Source organism: Empidonax traillii, unplaced genomic scaffold, assembly GCF_003031625.1.
Source record: "Empidonax traillii isolate 1590-97213 ecotype Southwest subspecies unplaced genomic scaffold, ASM303162v1 scaffold743:size316770, whole genome shotgun sequence".
Taxonomy (NCBI): Eukaryota; Metazoa; Chordata; class Aves; order Passeriformes; family Tyrannidae; genus Empidonax; species Empidonax traillii.
In genome coordinates, this window is record NW_020955936.1 from 293,546 (window position 1) to 310,718 (window position 17,173).

General features: G+C 42.2%; 1 protein-coding gene across 2 annotated transcripts; it reads right to left on the bottom strand.

Annotated features, from left to right (window-relative positions):
- Positions 1-703: 703 nt before the first annotated feature.
- DNAJC21 (DnaJ heat shock protein family (Hsp40) member C21) lies at positions 704-13,741 on the bottom strand. Of its 2 annotated transcripts, none has more exons than XM_027900615.1 (12): positions 13,578-13,741; positions 13,310-13,403; positions 12,270-12,393; positions 11,275-11,397; positions 8,084-8,388; positions 6,730-6,881; positions 6,283-6,370; positions 5,889-6,047; positions 5,191-5,230; positions 3,160-3,350; positions 2,690-2,762; positions 704-1,600 (listed from the first exon to the last, which is right to left on the bottom strand). In XM_027900615.1, exons 1-12 carry the CDS (start codon positions 13,672-13,674, stop codon positions 1,436-1,438), a joined length of 1,611 nt encoding a protein of 536 aa, XP_027756416.1. In that variant the 5' UTR covers positions 13,675-13,741; the 3' UTR covers positions 704-1,435. The 2 variants fall into 2 exon arrangements, with proteins under 2 accessions (XP_027756416.1, XP_027756415.1); XM_027900614.1 differs by having other exon boundaries at positions 2,690-2,765.
- Positions 13,742-17,173: the final 3,432 nt, after the last annotated feature.

Genomic DNA, 17,173 nt, shown 5'->3' on the forward strand with positions numbered 1-17,173 from the left:
AGGTAACTGGAAGCTTCAGAGTTAAAACTATGTACCCTGACTACAGGGATACACTGTAATTAGAGCATTACTAGGAGTTTGCACAAAGTTCAAATGTTTCTAATTACAGTAATTATTTTTATCATGGGGATTAGAATCCAGTTATCACCCTCACCAAAATACGCTTTTCTTTTCCTCCTGCTGCTTTTGGGATTGCACAGCACACCCATTAATCATTTAGCAAAGGTGTAAACTCTGGCTGGTGAAATAAAATGTTGTTCCTTTCTTACATAATCACTGTTTTTATTGTTTTAGTTCATTGCGTACTTCAGTTTTCAATTAAAAAAAAAAAAAAGGTGGTGTGGACAATCAGCAAGAACTGGACATTTATAATTTCACTTCAATTCAAACTTTAACATTTGAATAATTCCTTGACTCAATAAAGTACCATGTCAGCCTAGGGGGAAGAGTATTCTTGGGGAGTCTGCTTTTTGTGATAAATTGAACCTTTAGAAGAATTTAAGTAACACAGTATAGTGCCTCTGGGAATCTCCTTCTACAAGTTTCCTAAACAATATCCTACAGCCCCTTGCAGAGCACCGCCTTCTTCAACTGCATTGACAACTCCTGTGTACAATCCAATTCCACTCCAAAATCAGGTGTTTATTATCCCACCATTTTTTCAAGTGCTACTCAAGATCAGGTAGATTAAGCATTTAAACATAAGTGCCATGTTTCTTCATTAGAAATCAGAACAAATTCATTTGTTTATGCCACTCATTTTTTTCTCCCTCACTTATTCCAGCAAGACTCTTCCACTAGACCATTTTTCCAACACGGTAGATGTGCAAAACAAATAGGAATTGTCAAAAGTGATTAAACAGCTTTGTCATCTTAGTCTTTTCCTTCTGTCTGCTGCTTAATGTAATTAAGTAATTTAAGGATGGCAGAAGAAAAGCCTGTGTTTCTCCATGTCTTGGTTACGTTTCATCTTTGATAGAGGATCAGAGAAGTACAGGCCCTGCTACTGGCTACATGCGCCCTTAGATAAGCCCTCTCAAAAGAAAAACAGCCACACAAGTGTCAAAATAATTTATTATTTCCCATCTGTGGGTACTTTATCCATGCAGGTTTCTACAGGAATACAAGGTGAGTAGCTTTAAGTTATTATCCCCATCCTCAGAGTGAAAGGCACTGCAAGGTTAAGGGGCCTTAACTGGAAGGAGCCCCTGCCCTGACTGTGCCACCAAACCACTCTGTGATTAAAGAAAGGCTGAAAAACCCAAAGGAAAACACAGGTTCCTCCACAAGATGGTATTCCTTTTGTTGCATCTTCATTTTTTTCCTGAATTGGTACTTGCTTTCTTTGTTAAACTCCAGACATAGGCAATGTGCATGTTTCAGTTTTCAGAGAGTTTTAATTTACAATGCTGAAGACTGTCAGTGTAGCAAAGTCCTATCTGTTTTTGCGTTTCTCTTTTTTGTTTCTGGTGTTTACAGCTTCACTTGCAACTGATGTGGATGTTGCTCTTGCATGGTTTGTGGCTTTTAGGTGTTCAAACAATTTATTTCGGGATGGAAATGTACAGTTGCAGGTTACACAGATGATGGAAACTTCATTCTGCAACGATAAAAAACCCAGAATGCTTCACATTCATACTGAATATGTAATAAGTGTAATACACCAATCTGTCATACAGAGTTTCTCTTAGACAATGAAATGTGAATAAGCTCTTTGTTTCTATCACCAATACTGATTAACAAATAAATGTATGTAATTTTTTAAAAATCTGCAAATACAACTTCTTGATACTTCAAAGAAGTCTAAGTAAAACCAAGAACAACAATAGAAGCCTTGCAAATCTAATTCAAGTAAAGAATACTTTTGACTTCACCGACTATACACATAATTCTTTGGGCTCTCAGATGTAATGAATTTAATATGTCCTAGCCATAGTTACTACAAAATTTTGCTCTCTCTGGGAAGCATCAATATTGGGGAAGATGCAAATATTACTGCCTGTCACTTAGCTAGTGAGAACTGCTTTGTCCTCAGATGTTTAATTTATTTGAACTGCCTTGGATACAGAACTTTAGCAACTTCAGCAAATCTCTTAGAATAAAGCTTAGTCCTGCTTTTCTCCGCAGGGACAAGAGCTGAAGTTTCAGTCTCCTAGCTTCTAATAAAAACACAGGAATAGAATTTGTGGACTAGAGGTGATCAAAACAATTAACGTTGTTTGTAATAATATGACCACCATATTTTACCTTTCCTGTGAAGGCAGACTGAGAGAGCTGGGGTTGTTCAGCCTGGAGAAGAGAATGCTCCAGGGAGATCTCACTGCAGCCTTCCAGTGCCTTAAGGGGGCTTATAAAGGAGAGGGAGAGGGCCTTTTTATATGTGCAGAGTGCGACAGGACAAGGGGTAGTGGTTTTAAACTGAAAGAGAGTGGGTTTATATTAGGTATTAGGAAGAAATTCTTGACTGTGAGGGTGGTGAGGACTGGAACAGGTTGCCCAGAGAAGCTGTGGATGCCCCATCCTGTGGAAGTGTCCAAGGCCAGGCTGGATGGAGCTTTGAGTAACTGGGTGTTAGTGGAAGGTGTCCCTGCCCATGGTTGGGGGGTTGGAACTCAATGATCTTTAAGGTCCCTTCTAACCTTAACAGTTCTATGATTCTATTTTAAATACTGTAAGTAATTTGACATACCGTTGCTGGGTTCCCTGAAGATGCCTTAGCACACCTTTTTGCTTCCTTGACTTTCTTCCCTTTAGGCTTAGTGCTGCTAATAGACAAAAAGAAAACAAGATCAGTGCACAGGAACATTCAGCTTTCACGAGCTTTTGATGCTTTTCAGTTATCAGATTCTCTGCTACTTTCCCCCGTTCTTCCTTCACACAACACAATGCACATGCATCCAGAAAAAGAATTATTTAATTTGTACAATCAATTGTTCATCTCAGAACGTTGAATCAGCAACTGGTAAGTGATATGGCAGCAATTTGCAGTCAAACATCACTTCCAAAGAAGGTCCTACACTCTTGGTTTAGTATCGTATTTATTCAAACCTGATTTAGAGAGTAGCCCCCCCAGTTCATATTTGTAAATTTAGACTTGTTTGACAGTATCAAACATGACACAAAATGACATAGTGACTGCAATATTGTGACCCAACGCACCTTTTTACTTCACTTTTTGTTTCATACTCTTGGTTGACATCATCAGTAGTGCTTGGGTCCTCTGACATAGCACATCCCTGGCCATCTTTTACCAACTCCTCTGCCAATCCACTGTCCTTGTCCATGCTGAGCACCTCCTTTTGTTCAACTGTTTCTTCATCAGCACTTTGATCAAGAGGGTCCTCATAACTCTGTCCAAACAGAGGAAATGCAAGTTAAATACTTTCAGTTCAGTAGTGACTATGTTTATAGTATTATACTCATTTACCTCAAACATGGGTGGGGAGAAGAGAAAGCCATGGACCCTCTTAATTTTACTGTGTGTTTTCAGTGAGATTGTAACAGATAAAACCTTAGTTCTCCTGTTTTGAAAGATGAGGCCACCTGTGGTGAAGGGAAGAAACACCAATAAAATAGCCTCTAAAACTATAGGAGAGGAGAATGAAGGTAGCTTTCAATTATACACAGGGCTTATCCCTTTCTGACTACCATTTCTCATTTCACAGATAGTGGCTTGGCTTGTGACTTCACAAAAGGTTAATTATTCAGACTAAGGTTTTCTGTGCCACACACCTGCATTAGGACACTTGAGACAAAATAATTGCACTGATTGAAACTATATAGACACACTGTATTTTTCTTCCCTAACATTAGAAACACTTACCAGGTTAGACTCAATACAATTTCAGCAAAACAACAACCCCCTGCCTGAAGCAAAACACCAAAGCTCCCAAAAGCAGGGTAACAAAGTTGCCCTAACCCTACAGTGATGCAACTCTATCACCTCTAGTGCAGAGCCTCAGCTACCTGAAAAAACTTGGTTAATATACCTTCAGGAAAAGAAAACAAAAACCACAGCGATTCCCTGCACTCCATAACGCTTGGCAGAGGATGGAGGTTAGGATCCCTCTGCACAAGATTTCAGCTCCCGCTATGCAAGAGTGGCACCTACTGTCCAGGTTGCAGCAGGCTTTGTTCCCAAACTGAAGGAACAGAGCCACGGTGGCTGTATGCCACCTATGCATTGAGAATAGCCCTTCTGATCTCAAAGGAGGAAAGAATTAACTTTATGGCTAGCATGGAAACACGAAGGTCAAGCCAACACTGACTTGGACTATGAACTGGACCAACTAATGTGAAGCCAGAAAACTTTAGTTGCTTGTAAATCTCAAGGAAGTTTCCTGAGGACAAGAGATAACGATGCAGTGGGAGAGGTAAGAGAAGGTGAACAGAGAATAGGAGACTAGAGGGGTTAGGCTGGGGGAAGACAGAAGATGATCCTGGGAAGGAATGGAAGAGGCAGGATCTGATACAGACAGCTCACTGGGATAAAGGTAGGATTGAGGACTAAGTAGAGAAGAGGTAACACTTGAAAAGAACAAAACTTAAGGAAAGCAGACAGAAGAGTGTGCTCCTATGGCACACCTGCCACTTAAGCCTGAAACAGCTCGGTGAATTTCACTTCTTGCTGTTGGCACAGAATCTGTCATATCATGCACAGACTCAGATCCTGGAATACAACAGATCATTGTTTACAGTTCAAGTGAAAGGTAGAATGGAAGTGTTTATTCCAACAGCTACAGTGATGCCAGGATGCCAATACAATGTTAGTCTTTTCACTCCCTACTCTGAATTAGAGATTAACAAACAATACACTACACCCAACTCCTGCAACTAAAAACAAAAGCAACATCAAACTGAACTGCTAAACGCACTAAGGCCACTGCTGCTCTTTCAGATTAATTCCTTGCATTCTCCATATCTGCCTATTTCCATCTATTTTCTTTATTCTTTGGACTGTAGCCTTTTTAGAGCCAGCACTACATATTAAAATCTGCACAAACAGAACAAAGTGAGGTCTAAAAGATTATGATCATATTTTATGATAATAAAGTATAATAAAAATTATTCTGAAGTCAAAGAAGAATGTGGAATTTCAAGTTCTTCTATTTCACAGGCCAAAAAAAAAAAGTTAGGAAACAACAAAACCAGCTTGTAAAGTTCCCAGAGCATCATTATATGACTACATACCTTCCTTGTTTTCTGTTTCTTCTTCTGCTTCTTTGAGAGTCTGTAAAGATAAGAATTTTAAAATACCTCTTTCCATGAAAAAAAAAAAAAAGCAAAACCAAACAAACCACCAAAACTAGTGCAAAGCTAAATTTTTCCCTTATCTTCTTAACATGATATTACAGAGGCAGTAGGCACAGAGAGTTAGTCATGCCTGAAATTAAAACAATAGGTCTCCTAAACTACTCACTGCATTAGTAAAACATTTATTCTGCTCAGACTTAGCCTGAAGATACTAGTGAGTTAGCTGGGATTTTGCTCTAGCCATTCAAAAAAAATAAAGTTGTACAACTTACTTCATCAATTCTGATTTTAAACACACTCACTTTCCATAAATGCCAGCAATTAACTGACAGAAAGTACCAAATCACTAAGTGCTATCGCTGTGTAAATTCGCCTCCTTGAAAAATAGCAAACCCTTCTTTTCCTTAACATGTAACTTTAAGCAGCAGAGAAAACACAAGACTATTGTTCTACAGCATATGAGTGCAGTCATACTAATGCATGCATTTTACTGGAGCTCTGATGCTAAGAAGTATTTCAAATTACACAATATTGAGAGTTCCAATGCAACTGCAAATCATCAGAAGCTCCCTCTGAGGGCCACCAACACTTATTAAATCATGAGTCACCGTAACATTAAAACTAATTTAAAGTACTTCTGCTTGGGCACATCTTCTATTTCTTCTTCTTCTTTGGTATTTACTTCATTTGCATCATCCAAAGACACAGGAAATTTTCCTTCTTCCTCTTCCAGTTGCTGTCGCAACAGTGCTACCATCTCTCGATGCTTCTTTGATTTTTCGTGATTCTTCATGCTGCAAAGACCAGATCATTACTGCAGGTTGCTGTGAGCAAACACTGTTACATTTACATGTAAGTTACTAACAAGCCTATTATCCATCACTACAAAGTATGAAAATTTCTGCACTGACAATGTCTCTACTGGATAGACAACACTGACCATTATGTGACGTTTAAAAGCCTTTAAAATGCGTTTTTAAAGAAGTTAAAACCCAACCGCCCCCCAACTCCCCAACCACAAGCACTTACGTTTTCTCACTTTTTAAAAATTTGTCACAAGCAGGGCAGTACAGACCATCAACAAATTCAGCTTCTCCAGTTTCATCATTCAGTTTGTCTGAAGAGATCAGTGGGGATCAGAGAGACAAAGTCAGATGAGCAATTTTTGAGCAAGGTGCTCTTTAAGCCCCAGAAAATAGTCACAGCACTGACAATTCAACTTCTTCAGTATTACTGACACACAGTCAGATCAAGACTACCTCACCAAATCATACATTACAATAACATAACAGCTGTAGTTTGGTGTTTTCCTTTGAACATGAGCAGAAATCTAAGGCAAACGAGAGACTCTAGCCTGACACCCTCAGCAGGAGGCAGAGCGTTGCACTACAGTCAGAACTGTGAGTCTGGGGCTGTAAGTGAGCCAACACTCTGGTTGCAATGACTCAGTAGAGATCACCTCCTCACATACCATACCTTCAATGCCTTTTGTCTCCTGTTCTTCTAATTCCTCTTCATCATCTGATCCATCTCCAAATTCCTTTTCATACTGTGCCTCCATCTCTTGCAACTCTCTCTCCAGATCTGACATAGTTATCCAGCTCTGCTCTTTATACTGTTCAGCAAGCCTGCCATTAGAATAATACAGTTAAGTGCTACACTGTGTCTATGAGATGGGGACTACGGAAACAGTGTTACTTACAGATAACTTGTTTTTCTCAGGTTTTTGCAGGAGGAAAGTTCTGAACCTATTATGATGGAGCAAACAATTGCCTGTATAGCCTGGAAATCTGAGCAGTTAAGTTGTGATGTCAATGGGGCACGTCTACGTTGCAAGCAGAAATATTAATGTAGGTGGGTCCTGCTTGAATTTCAGGCAGAACATGCTGTGCAGCATGGTCAGTATCAAGCTGACAGCAAACAAGCTCAATCCTGCTCACAGTTGATCCAAACTCACAAACAATACAGGACCACAAAATCTACAAGTACATTACTCCTTGACTGTGTGGGAATGTACCAGCTCAGTCCTCCTAAATTAAAAGCGGCCCAAGTTATCCATCAGTGCATCACAGAACAGCTGAATTTTGCTCCAGCTGGCTTCTGGACTCAAAATTATCAAGCAACTTGTCAGAAAACACACAACAATCTTTCATTGTCCCTAAAGAGAGTAAATATATTTGCATATATCTCTCTATATATTTTAATTATTATATCATTTTAATTGGTATGCTGTTATTTTCCTAGTGCACTCTTAAGAATTTAAGCTCCTTCCTCCCATAATGCAGGCAAAAAGTCCTTCCAGTTGAAAAAAATAAACTGTGTTTACACTCAGAAGAACACCTCTTCCTATTTTGGGAATAATAAAAACATCAGAAACTGCATTTAGTTCAATATAAGGGTCCTTTCCAAAGAGTTAAAAGGAAAAGCAAAAAAAAGTTCATTTTTCTCACTTCCTTTATAGCAGCTACAAGGCAGATGAAGTTGATACAAGTCCAGGTTGTCATAGTCGTGTTCTCCCTCATTCTAAAACTTACCTTCTTTCTTCTTTAAAGGAACAATACTTAGCTAAGTAAAACCACACTGGGTTCTGTGATATTTCATCCAGTCACCCACAACACCCAGATAATTATTCTCCAGTTATCTTCGATCTCTACAGGTCTGTACAATGCAGACATTTAAGTTTTAAAAAGCTCAGACTTGAGACCAAAATTAATAACTGAATTTTTCAAGCATGCTTAGAAGAGCAAATGGAGAGGATTCTAACTCTATACTGTAACATCATGGATAGTTTCTCCAAGTTAAAAAGAAAATTTGTTCCACATTTACATACTTCGCTTGTTTGAGCTTCTGTTGCCTCCGATGTTCCTCTGCTTTCCTAGCTTTTTCTGCATTTTGTTCTTCTACAAGTTTTCTGTGAGCCTGTACTCTTTTATCCCTTTTACGAATAAAGGCCACGAGCTGACGGATCAGTTCATTCCTCTCTTTCCTTGCTTTCTCTCTCGTTTTCTTGTTCTCTTTCTCCATAGCTCGTTTCTCCCAGCGATTCGAGGCTTTTCGTGTGTCATATTCTTCTTTCCAAGCAAAGTTTTTCTGAGTACAGAAACTCTGCCAATATGCATAGAAAGGGTGGACTACCTGTAAAAAAAAAAAAAATTAAATAAGTCACTTGTTTAGCAGAGGAAACACAAAAACCATACAAATAATTCAGGACTTCTGTAACAGCTTTGTTCTTAACTTTATATAGGCCACAGTTTTGCCTCAGAGTATAAATAAATCACATGAGAGTTTAAACACATCTCTAATATCATTCTTAAAGTCTGAAAGTGTGTCAAGTCCACAACCTTGTCTAAACTATTACAAACTGTAACTTTGAAAAATATCCCCTTGCAGGATTGGATCATGTTGATGCTAGTGTCCAGTTACTTAGCTGTGCTCTACGTTTCCTGTCAAAATGAAAAGCACAATCACAATAAGATTTGCTGTCCCGAAGCTGGTATATGCACAAATTGCCTATGAACCAGCACATTAAATTACACCAAAGGTTGGCCATACATTTCCAACAGCAGCCAATGACCAGCATAAAAAAAAGCAATAAAACAAACACAGGCACATAATTTTATTTCTTCCCTGTATACTCTCCCTGTTTCCAGAACAAGACAGAAATTAATAGCCCTTGATGATACAACAGCACAGAGCCTTCACTTGCACAGTTAACAAGGGGCTATGTGGAGATACATTTCCTCCTGTTTTGTTAGCAAACCATATGACTGCATGTTAAAATTATGCCCTCTAGCTTTCACATCAAAGAAAAAGTGATCTTTACTTATTCTTCTTCCTTTTACTATTCACTAGTAAATGCTAGATTAATAATGTGGCATAATAATTATTTTGGGTTTGCTGCATTTTGTATATTCAGTAATCACCATATGCCCTAAACTCCCTTTTTGCATTACTTCCCCATCAATCTTTCCTTTTACTACTTCCTCCTATATGCACTACTCCTCATATTTTGGGTTACCTCATAGAAGAATTTAACCTAACAGTTTAATATCTCTTCTTATAGTGACTCGTCTTCTCCTTCTGCCATTGTTATTCACACGGACTACAACTGTCATCACCTCAAAAATAATTTCCAGCAGCCTATCTACATGCAAAGTTCACGGCTGTGGCCTCTGGCAGGTAAGTTGCTGCAGTTTTTATCTGCTGTCACAAAAACTTGGCTCTATAATTACCATACATTCATATTTCATCCAATAACCTAAGTGAGATTACACTACCTCAGATTTCTACTTCAGATACTTCTGTGCAAAAGGATGCTCAGCCATCAGCTGATGACAGGGATCATCATCTGCTTCAGCAGATGAGCTGAAAATCTCCTCCTTCTCAGCAGCTACCTTAACAATCTGAAACACAAGCGAATCTCTGACACATTCTCCAGTAGCCTGTGCAGCAGCTCTTGCTGGACTCCCAGGTGGATTTTCCTTTGCCTACTACTCACACTTGGAGCTGATAATTTTTGTTTCTGCATCTAATTAACCTCTCAGTCTGCTCCTCCCATGAAGGCTTGTGAACTCAGAGCTTCACGAGTACCCTTCCTGGCTGCTGGGCACTGATCAAGCTGCCTCTCAAGTTTCTTATGAATTCACTGAGTAGACCAAACCAGAGTATTCACATCACAGATTCTGAAGCCTCTGTGGAGTTCTTGTAGCTCCCTGCTAAAACTCTTTTCCCACAACACTCCCACTGAGTAGGTAAGTGAACATTGCAATGCTGGAATCACCTGATAGTGTAATCTCTTTCTCTGAAAATAACACAACAGGGAAAATTATCTTTCTACTTAACAGAGGCTATTTGCTATTAAATATCTCTATGAATCCCTGGGGGGGAGGGGGGGGGGGGGAAGTGAGCACTCTGCTTCCAAAACAGCATGAACAAGGCAGATTTTAAAGCCTGAATTCCAGCCCTTTTTGTAATTATTAATTGACAGCATTTTCCAAAAGATCTTTCAAGATAACTCTGTTAAGAGACAGATTTTAGCTGGTTAATAGACACTACATATTCTTTCCAGGAAAGATTTCCACTTGTTAAACCATTCTGGCATCTAAACACCCATTCTCACACTTCTTAAGAAGTTTGATTTGTAACTTTTGTTTCCAACTCCAGCCAAGTTTTGTACCATTGAAGTTACTAACTTTTAAGGAATGTATTAATTTAAATTTCATAAATAACTGGCCATAGAGTAAAGGGAGCAGACTAGAGGCGACATTTGAGTACACTTGATACTGTGCAGTTACTCCCTAGGGGAAGTGTTATCACTTCATTATTTAATTTCAACACAGGAATACTGGTAACCTCAAGAAAGAATTATAAGTGACAGAATATAACAAATAGTTGGCAAACCAGATGACAAAAATTCAGATGTCCCCTATACATTTTCTTTTCTTACTTCACAAAGGAAAGCATGCAATATTTTCAGAATCAAATCTTACTACAGGCTAACTGCAGATGGCAAGGTAATCATAGTGGCAACTCAACACTGCAGGTCAAACATCACATTTATTTTCTACAGGCTGTGCTATGCAGTAAGTGCTATGCAGTTTTCCTCTACTGGAAAGAATTATCTCAAATCCCTTTCTGTAATGTAAGTTGTGTTAAATACTGGTAAACTACTCTCACCAGGAAACAAACATCTGTTCTTTTGTTTTACAGGTCTTGCACCGTATTTAAGTTCCACTGGCATAATTATGGTTGACCTCATGAAATGTTTGTCTGACAGCTTACCCTAAAGGCCTGTCTAATACTATAGTCCAACAGGAAATACCAATTTTAATTCACCAAAATACTACAAATCAGAGCACAAGCACTTCCTTTATAGTAATGGTCTACAATAGTAGAAAATACCAGATACATGGTTTTGTATTCACTTCAGAGATCAGCAGGAGCCTTTCCTTTGGTTTCAGTGTGGAACAAAGTAATGGTTAAACTCCATTACCTTCAGTTTAGATTTACACTTGCTCTTACCGTATCATAGTCACTTTGGGAATATCCAAACATAGGGAATTCTTCAGGATCTTCCTGGGTTATGTATTCCATCTCTTCTTTCGCAATCTTTTCAAAAACTTGTCGATAGACTGTAAAGAACCCCTGAAAAAAATCAATCAATTGATCAATCAATCAGACTCATTCTGAATGGCTCAATAATAGATGTACAAATGCTCAGGTGCAGGAGTCTATTGTAGAGAAATATTATCATTCTGCAAAAGCAACTCAAAACCAGGGTAAAGGCCTTGTAAGTGCTTGTTCTAGACAGCAAGACCCTTCTGTTTAACATAGTTCCATTATTTCCATCTCCTGTCTCTCTCACACCTGTAGTCAAACCTAAATTTAAAAAGAAAAATATTTTCAGCATGCTGGAGAGGGTGATAAGTTTCTAGTTACACAGGATCAGGTTTTGTGGAAGTTCCAGATATAAAATTCATTATTACGCATCCTATCTCTTTTGAAATTAACACGTTACTAACTGACTCCTAGTATAGTAGTACAAAGACAGAAAACTATTTTCTCTGGTGGAGGTTTTTCTGATCACTTGGAGCTTTTTAATTTATAGTGAGTATTTTAAAATTTAATGGGGACTCAAAAAATGAGATAGGGAATTAACCTTCCCCAAGAACTCTTGTTACATTGCTTTTCTGCAGTTTGAAGCATTCTAGCCTTTGAATGTATTTCTGAATAAATAGATGGTATTGCAAACCTCTGGAAAGCTTCACTATATAACATTAATAAATAATATACACACACTTTCAGTTGTATGGCTTAGTTGGAGATTATGATTAAGTAATTGTTAGACAACATACAGGAATTAAAGCTTCCCTAAATGTCCAGTGTAACTTTTGTCTTAGATTTGTGTAAGCATTATTACTACCCATGCTAACAATTCTACCCATAACTTTTCAACACGAAACAAATGCCAACACTGAGAACAGAATTTAAATTGATACCTTGAATTGACTCATTACCTTTTCATCGTCTCCATATCCAGAGTAACAGCTAACAGTGAAGTAGCGCAGCAGATCCAAACTATCATCTTGATACTCTCCATCAACTCCTCCTTTCAGCAGAGCCTCCCTGTGATTGTCATACCTAGAAAAAATTCACAGCATCCAGGATGTAGAGACACAGGACATTCTCCAGGGCTGGTAAGTTAACACAGTACACCTATTACATCAAGGTATAGCTTAGCCCAGTGTCTGTAATTTGGCTCTCACATCCAAAGCCTTTAGAGAGAGAAAAACAAGGCAGGCTTGGTAAATACTCTTTCTTGACCTTCAGTTTACTTACTTTATTTACAATACCTATAAGCAGTAATTTTTTAACAGGCAGCTAGTAATCAACCACATTTGAGCAAGATGCTTCAGAAATGGGTTTAAATGATTATTTAAATCATTCAATACTTATACACACTCAAAAACCCCCAGATCATACACTGGCATATAAAAACTGAAAACTAGTCCTGCAGTTTCAAAGAGGACAAACCTAGCACAGGCGGTTCTAGCTACGTAACCTGCTTCAGACCATTTGAAAAGCAAGCTACACAGGACATTTTATCAATCTCTTAAGGATATGTGTGCGTGTGTATTTCACAATTCTGTTACAGGAACGTAACGTACGTCATTAAGACTTAACATCTGCAGCACCCGAAGGACACTGAACGCGCGCTTGCCCTGCCCAAGACCGGCAGGGCTGACCAGAGGGGCACCTGTGACACCGCGCAGGCTGCCTCCTGCCCCGGGGGAGGAGACAAGAGGCCAACACTGGCGTGGTCCAGAGCACTCCTCGGTGCCCAGCACACCTTCACCTCCAGCAGGGAAGGTGTGGGCGCGGATCTGTGCCTCTCCAGCAAGGCTGCACGGCTCCCACCCCTTCTACAGCCCAAAGGGGGCTCGCTCCTGCCCATGGATGCCCGCACTCGCTTCCCACAAGGCCCACGGGCAGCACGTTCCAAGCCCAGGCAGAGACAGGACCTAACTAAGCCTCTCCCAGACCAAGCGCCGCTCACCAGGCCCTTTCCTGGGGGTCGCTGAGCACGTCGTACGCCGCCTGGATCAACTTGAACTGCTCCGCCGCCTCCTCCGCGTTCTCGAGGTTTTTATCTGCAGGGCGATTTAACGAAACTGCTGTAAGCGGCCGCACGGCACCGCGGCCGAGCCCGCCCCGCCGCCCCCGGCACCCGAGTCAGGCGACTTCCCGGGGCCGCACGGGGCTCCCCGGCCCAGGACCGGTGCCGGGGCCCGCCGGGCCCCCCAAGCCCGGAGCCGCAGCCGTACCCGGGTGCCAGCGCAGCGCCAGCCGGCGGTACGCCCGCTTCAGTTCCTCCTCGGCGGCGTCGCGCCTCACGCCCAGCACCTCGTAGTGGCACTTCATGGCGATGGCGGCGGGGTGGCAATACCTCGGCCCGCGGGGAAGCGCCGGCCGGTGGGGCGGGCACAGCCGTCAGGGCCGCCCCGCGCAGGGAGGAGCCGCTGTCACCCGCCGGGGGAGGCTGCCGGGGAGCAAGGGCGGCGCTGCGCCGTCCCCGGGTTGTGAAGGGGGTGTCGGCCCTATGGCCGCGCGGTGCCGAGTTGAGCGGATACCACGGAATCCTTCACGTCGGAAAAGACCTCTGTGATCATCGAGTCCAACCCGTGACCGAACACCACCGTGTCAACTAGACCGTGGTACTAAGTTCCACGTTCATTTCTCCCTTTAAACACTTCCAGGGCCGGTGACTCCACCACCTCCCTGGCCAGTCCATGCCAATGTCTAATCACCCTTTCTGTGAAGAAATTCCTCCTAATGTCCAACCTAAACCGTTCCTGGTGCAGCTTAAAACTGTGTCCTCTCGTCCTGTAGTTAGTGACCTGGGAGAAAAAACTAACCCCCACCTGGCTACAGCCTCCTTCCAGGTGCTTATAGAGACCCTGAGTCTCCTCCAGGCTAATCACTCCTATTCCTCATAAGACTTTTGCTTCAAACTTCGTTGTGCTTCGCCATCTTCGTTACCCTTCTTTAGACTCGCTCTAGCGCCTCAGTGCCCTTTCTGAATTGAGGGGCCCAGAACTGGACAAAGGACTAGAGGTGCAGGCTTACCAGTGCCCAGTAAAGGAGGAGAACATCTTCCCTGGCCCTGCTGGCCATACTATTTCTGGTACAGGTATTTCTGATTCCTGTGAGATTCCTGTGAGTGCTGAGGAACTCAGGGGCACAGTCAGCACAGCACCCATTCTCAGGTTGTCAGGTTACTTTTTTTTTTTTTTTTTTAATACCTACACTCTTCAGAGATCTTAGAATCAGAGAATCAGCCAGGTTGGAAAGGATCTCTGAGATCATGAAGTCCAACCCTTAATCCAACCCCATTGTGGTTACTAGATTATGGCACTAAGTGCCACATCTAGTCTCATCTTAAAGACCTCCAGGGATGGAGAATCCACCACCTCCCTGGACAGCCCGTTCCAATGCCTGATTACCCTCTCTGTAGAGAATTTCTTCCTAATACCTAACCTAAACCTCCCCTGGTAGAGTTTAAGACTGTGCCCTCTTGTCTTACTGAGAGCTACCTGGGAGAAGAGACCAACCTCCACCTGGCTACAACCTCCTTTCACATAGTCGTAGAGAGTGATGAAGTCTCCCCTGAGCCTCCTCTTCTCCAGACTAAACAGCCCCAACTCCCTCAGCCTCTCCTCATAGGACTTGTGCTCAAGTCCCTTCACCAGCCTCGTTGCTCTTCTCCGGACCTGCTCCAGCACCTCAATATCCTTCCTGAACTGAGGGGCCCAGAAATGGGCACAGCACTCCAGGTGTGGCCTCACCAGCACTGAGTACAGGGCAAGAATCACTTCCCTGGTCCTGCTGGCCACACTGTTCCTTGTTATAAGTTAGTATAAGAATTTAGACAACTCAATTCCAAATAAACATTGATAAATTTATTAAGCAAACGATAATAAAGCAAACAGCGCTGGGTGGCCTGGGGGGCAGTTGCCCCGCCTGAGACACACACTGAAAATGTAGTAAATGTTCCTTTTTATACATTTCCAAGTCCCGAGTTTTGAATGCAGCTGCGTTGAGGCTTGAGTTCGTGGTTCATTGCTAAGTGGTCATCTGGGATTTGTCAAAGATGAAAGCTGCAGTTCTTATCAGCTGTAAACTTTACCAATACTGATACTTGTTTGTTTAGCAAAATGTCTGCAATTGTTTTTACTGACACTTGCTTAATTAACAGGATGTCCATGAAACTTATCTTGTTGATTTATAACAAAAGTTCCTTATGCCCTCATACACATAAGATTTTAAGAACAAAGTTAACCCCTTCTATTACATTCCTGATGCAGGCCAGGATGCCATTGGCCTTCTTGGCCACCTGGGCACACTGCTGGCTCATGTTCAGCTTCCTATCCATCCAAACTCCCAGGTCCCTTTCTGCCTGCCTGCTCTCCAGCCACTCTGTGCCCAGCCTGTAGCGCTGTAGGGAGTTGTTGTGGCCAAAGTGCAGGACCTGGCACTTGGTCTTGTAGAACCTCATTCCATTGGAATCAACCCAACTCTCCAGTCTGTCCAGGTCCCTCTGTAGATCCCTCCTGCCTTCAGGCTGATCGACTCTCCCCCCAAGCTGGGTGTCATGTGCAAATTTGCTAGTTAGCCCAAGCCACTTTTTTCTTTAAATCAGGTGTGCATCAGTGGGCACTGCATGAAGAGAGCTTTGGATCAGACTGTGAAACCTGGAGGTCCTGATTTTGCTGTATGATGACAAATGAATATGAGTCAGCAGTGTCCTGACAGCCAGGAGGGCCAACTGAGTCTTGGGGAGCATCAGGCAGCCAGGCGAAGGAAGGGATTTCCTGCTCTGCTCTGTGGCAGCCTCATCTGAAATAGTGTGCAGTTTGGATGACCTCAGTAGAAGAAGGATGTAAAGACAATGAAGTTTATCAGGAGGAGGGCAACCAAGATGGAGAAAGGTGAGGGCTGTGGGCCCGCACGTACCTCTTTTTCACAGGGTGTTTGGCTGGGACAGAGCTAATTTTCTTCAAGTAGCAGGCATGGAACTGTGGTTTGGATTTGTGCCGGAAACGGTAATAACAGAGATGTTTGCACTGTTGCTGAGCAGTGCACAGTCAAGGCATTTTTGCTCCTCACCCCATCCCACCAGCAAGGCTGGAGGTGCACAAGGAGGTGGGAGAGGACACAGCCAGGAGTGCTGACCCGAGCTGACCACAGGGCTACCCCATACCATATGGCACCATGCTCAGTATACAAAGCTGGGAGAGTTGAGGTACGTTCAGAATGATGGCATTTGTCTTCCTGAGTCTCTTTACATGTGATGGGGCCCGGCTTTCCTAGGAACAGCTGAATACCTGCCTGCCCAGAAGAAGTGGTGGATAAATTCCTTGTTTCGTTTTGCTTTGCTTGCATGCACAGCTTTTGCTTTACCTATTAGTCTTTACCAAAACCCATGAGTTTTCACTCAAATCCTTCAGATTCTCTTTCCCATCCCCCTAGGGGAGAGAGAGCAAACAGCTCTGTGGGGTTAAACCCTGTGTCAGGGAAACAGTATTGCATCAGGGAGAGTTCAGGCTGGACACTGGGAAAAAGAACCTCACCCAGAGGGCAGTCAGTCCTGGAACACACTCCTCAGGGAAGCAGTCTCAGCACCAAGCCTGTCAAGAGTTAAGGAGGGTCTGGATGAAGACCTGGCATATGGTTTAGTGTTACGTAGTTCTGCGAAGAGTTAACTGAGACTCAATGATACTCAAGCATCCCTTCCAACTCAAGATATTTTGTGACTGTGTATTAGACTACATGAACTGAGCACCTGCCTCTGCTGAAGAAATTCACGTCTTTCTTTCCAATCAGATGGCCCACAGACCATTTGGTCCAGAGGTCACACTGC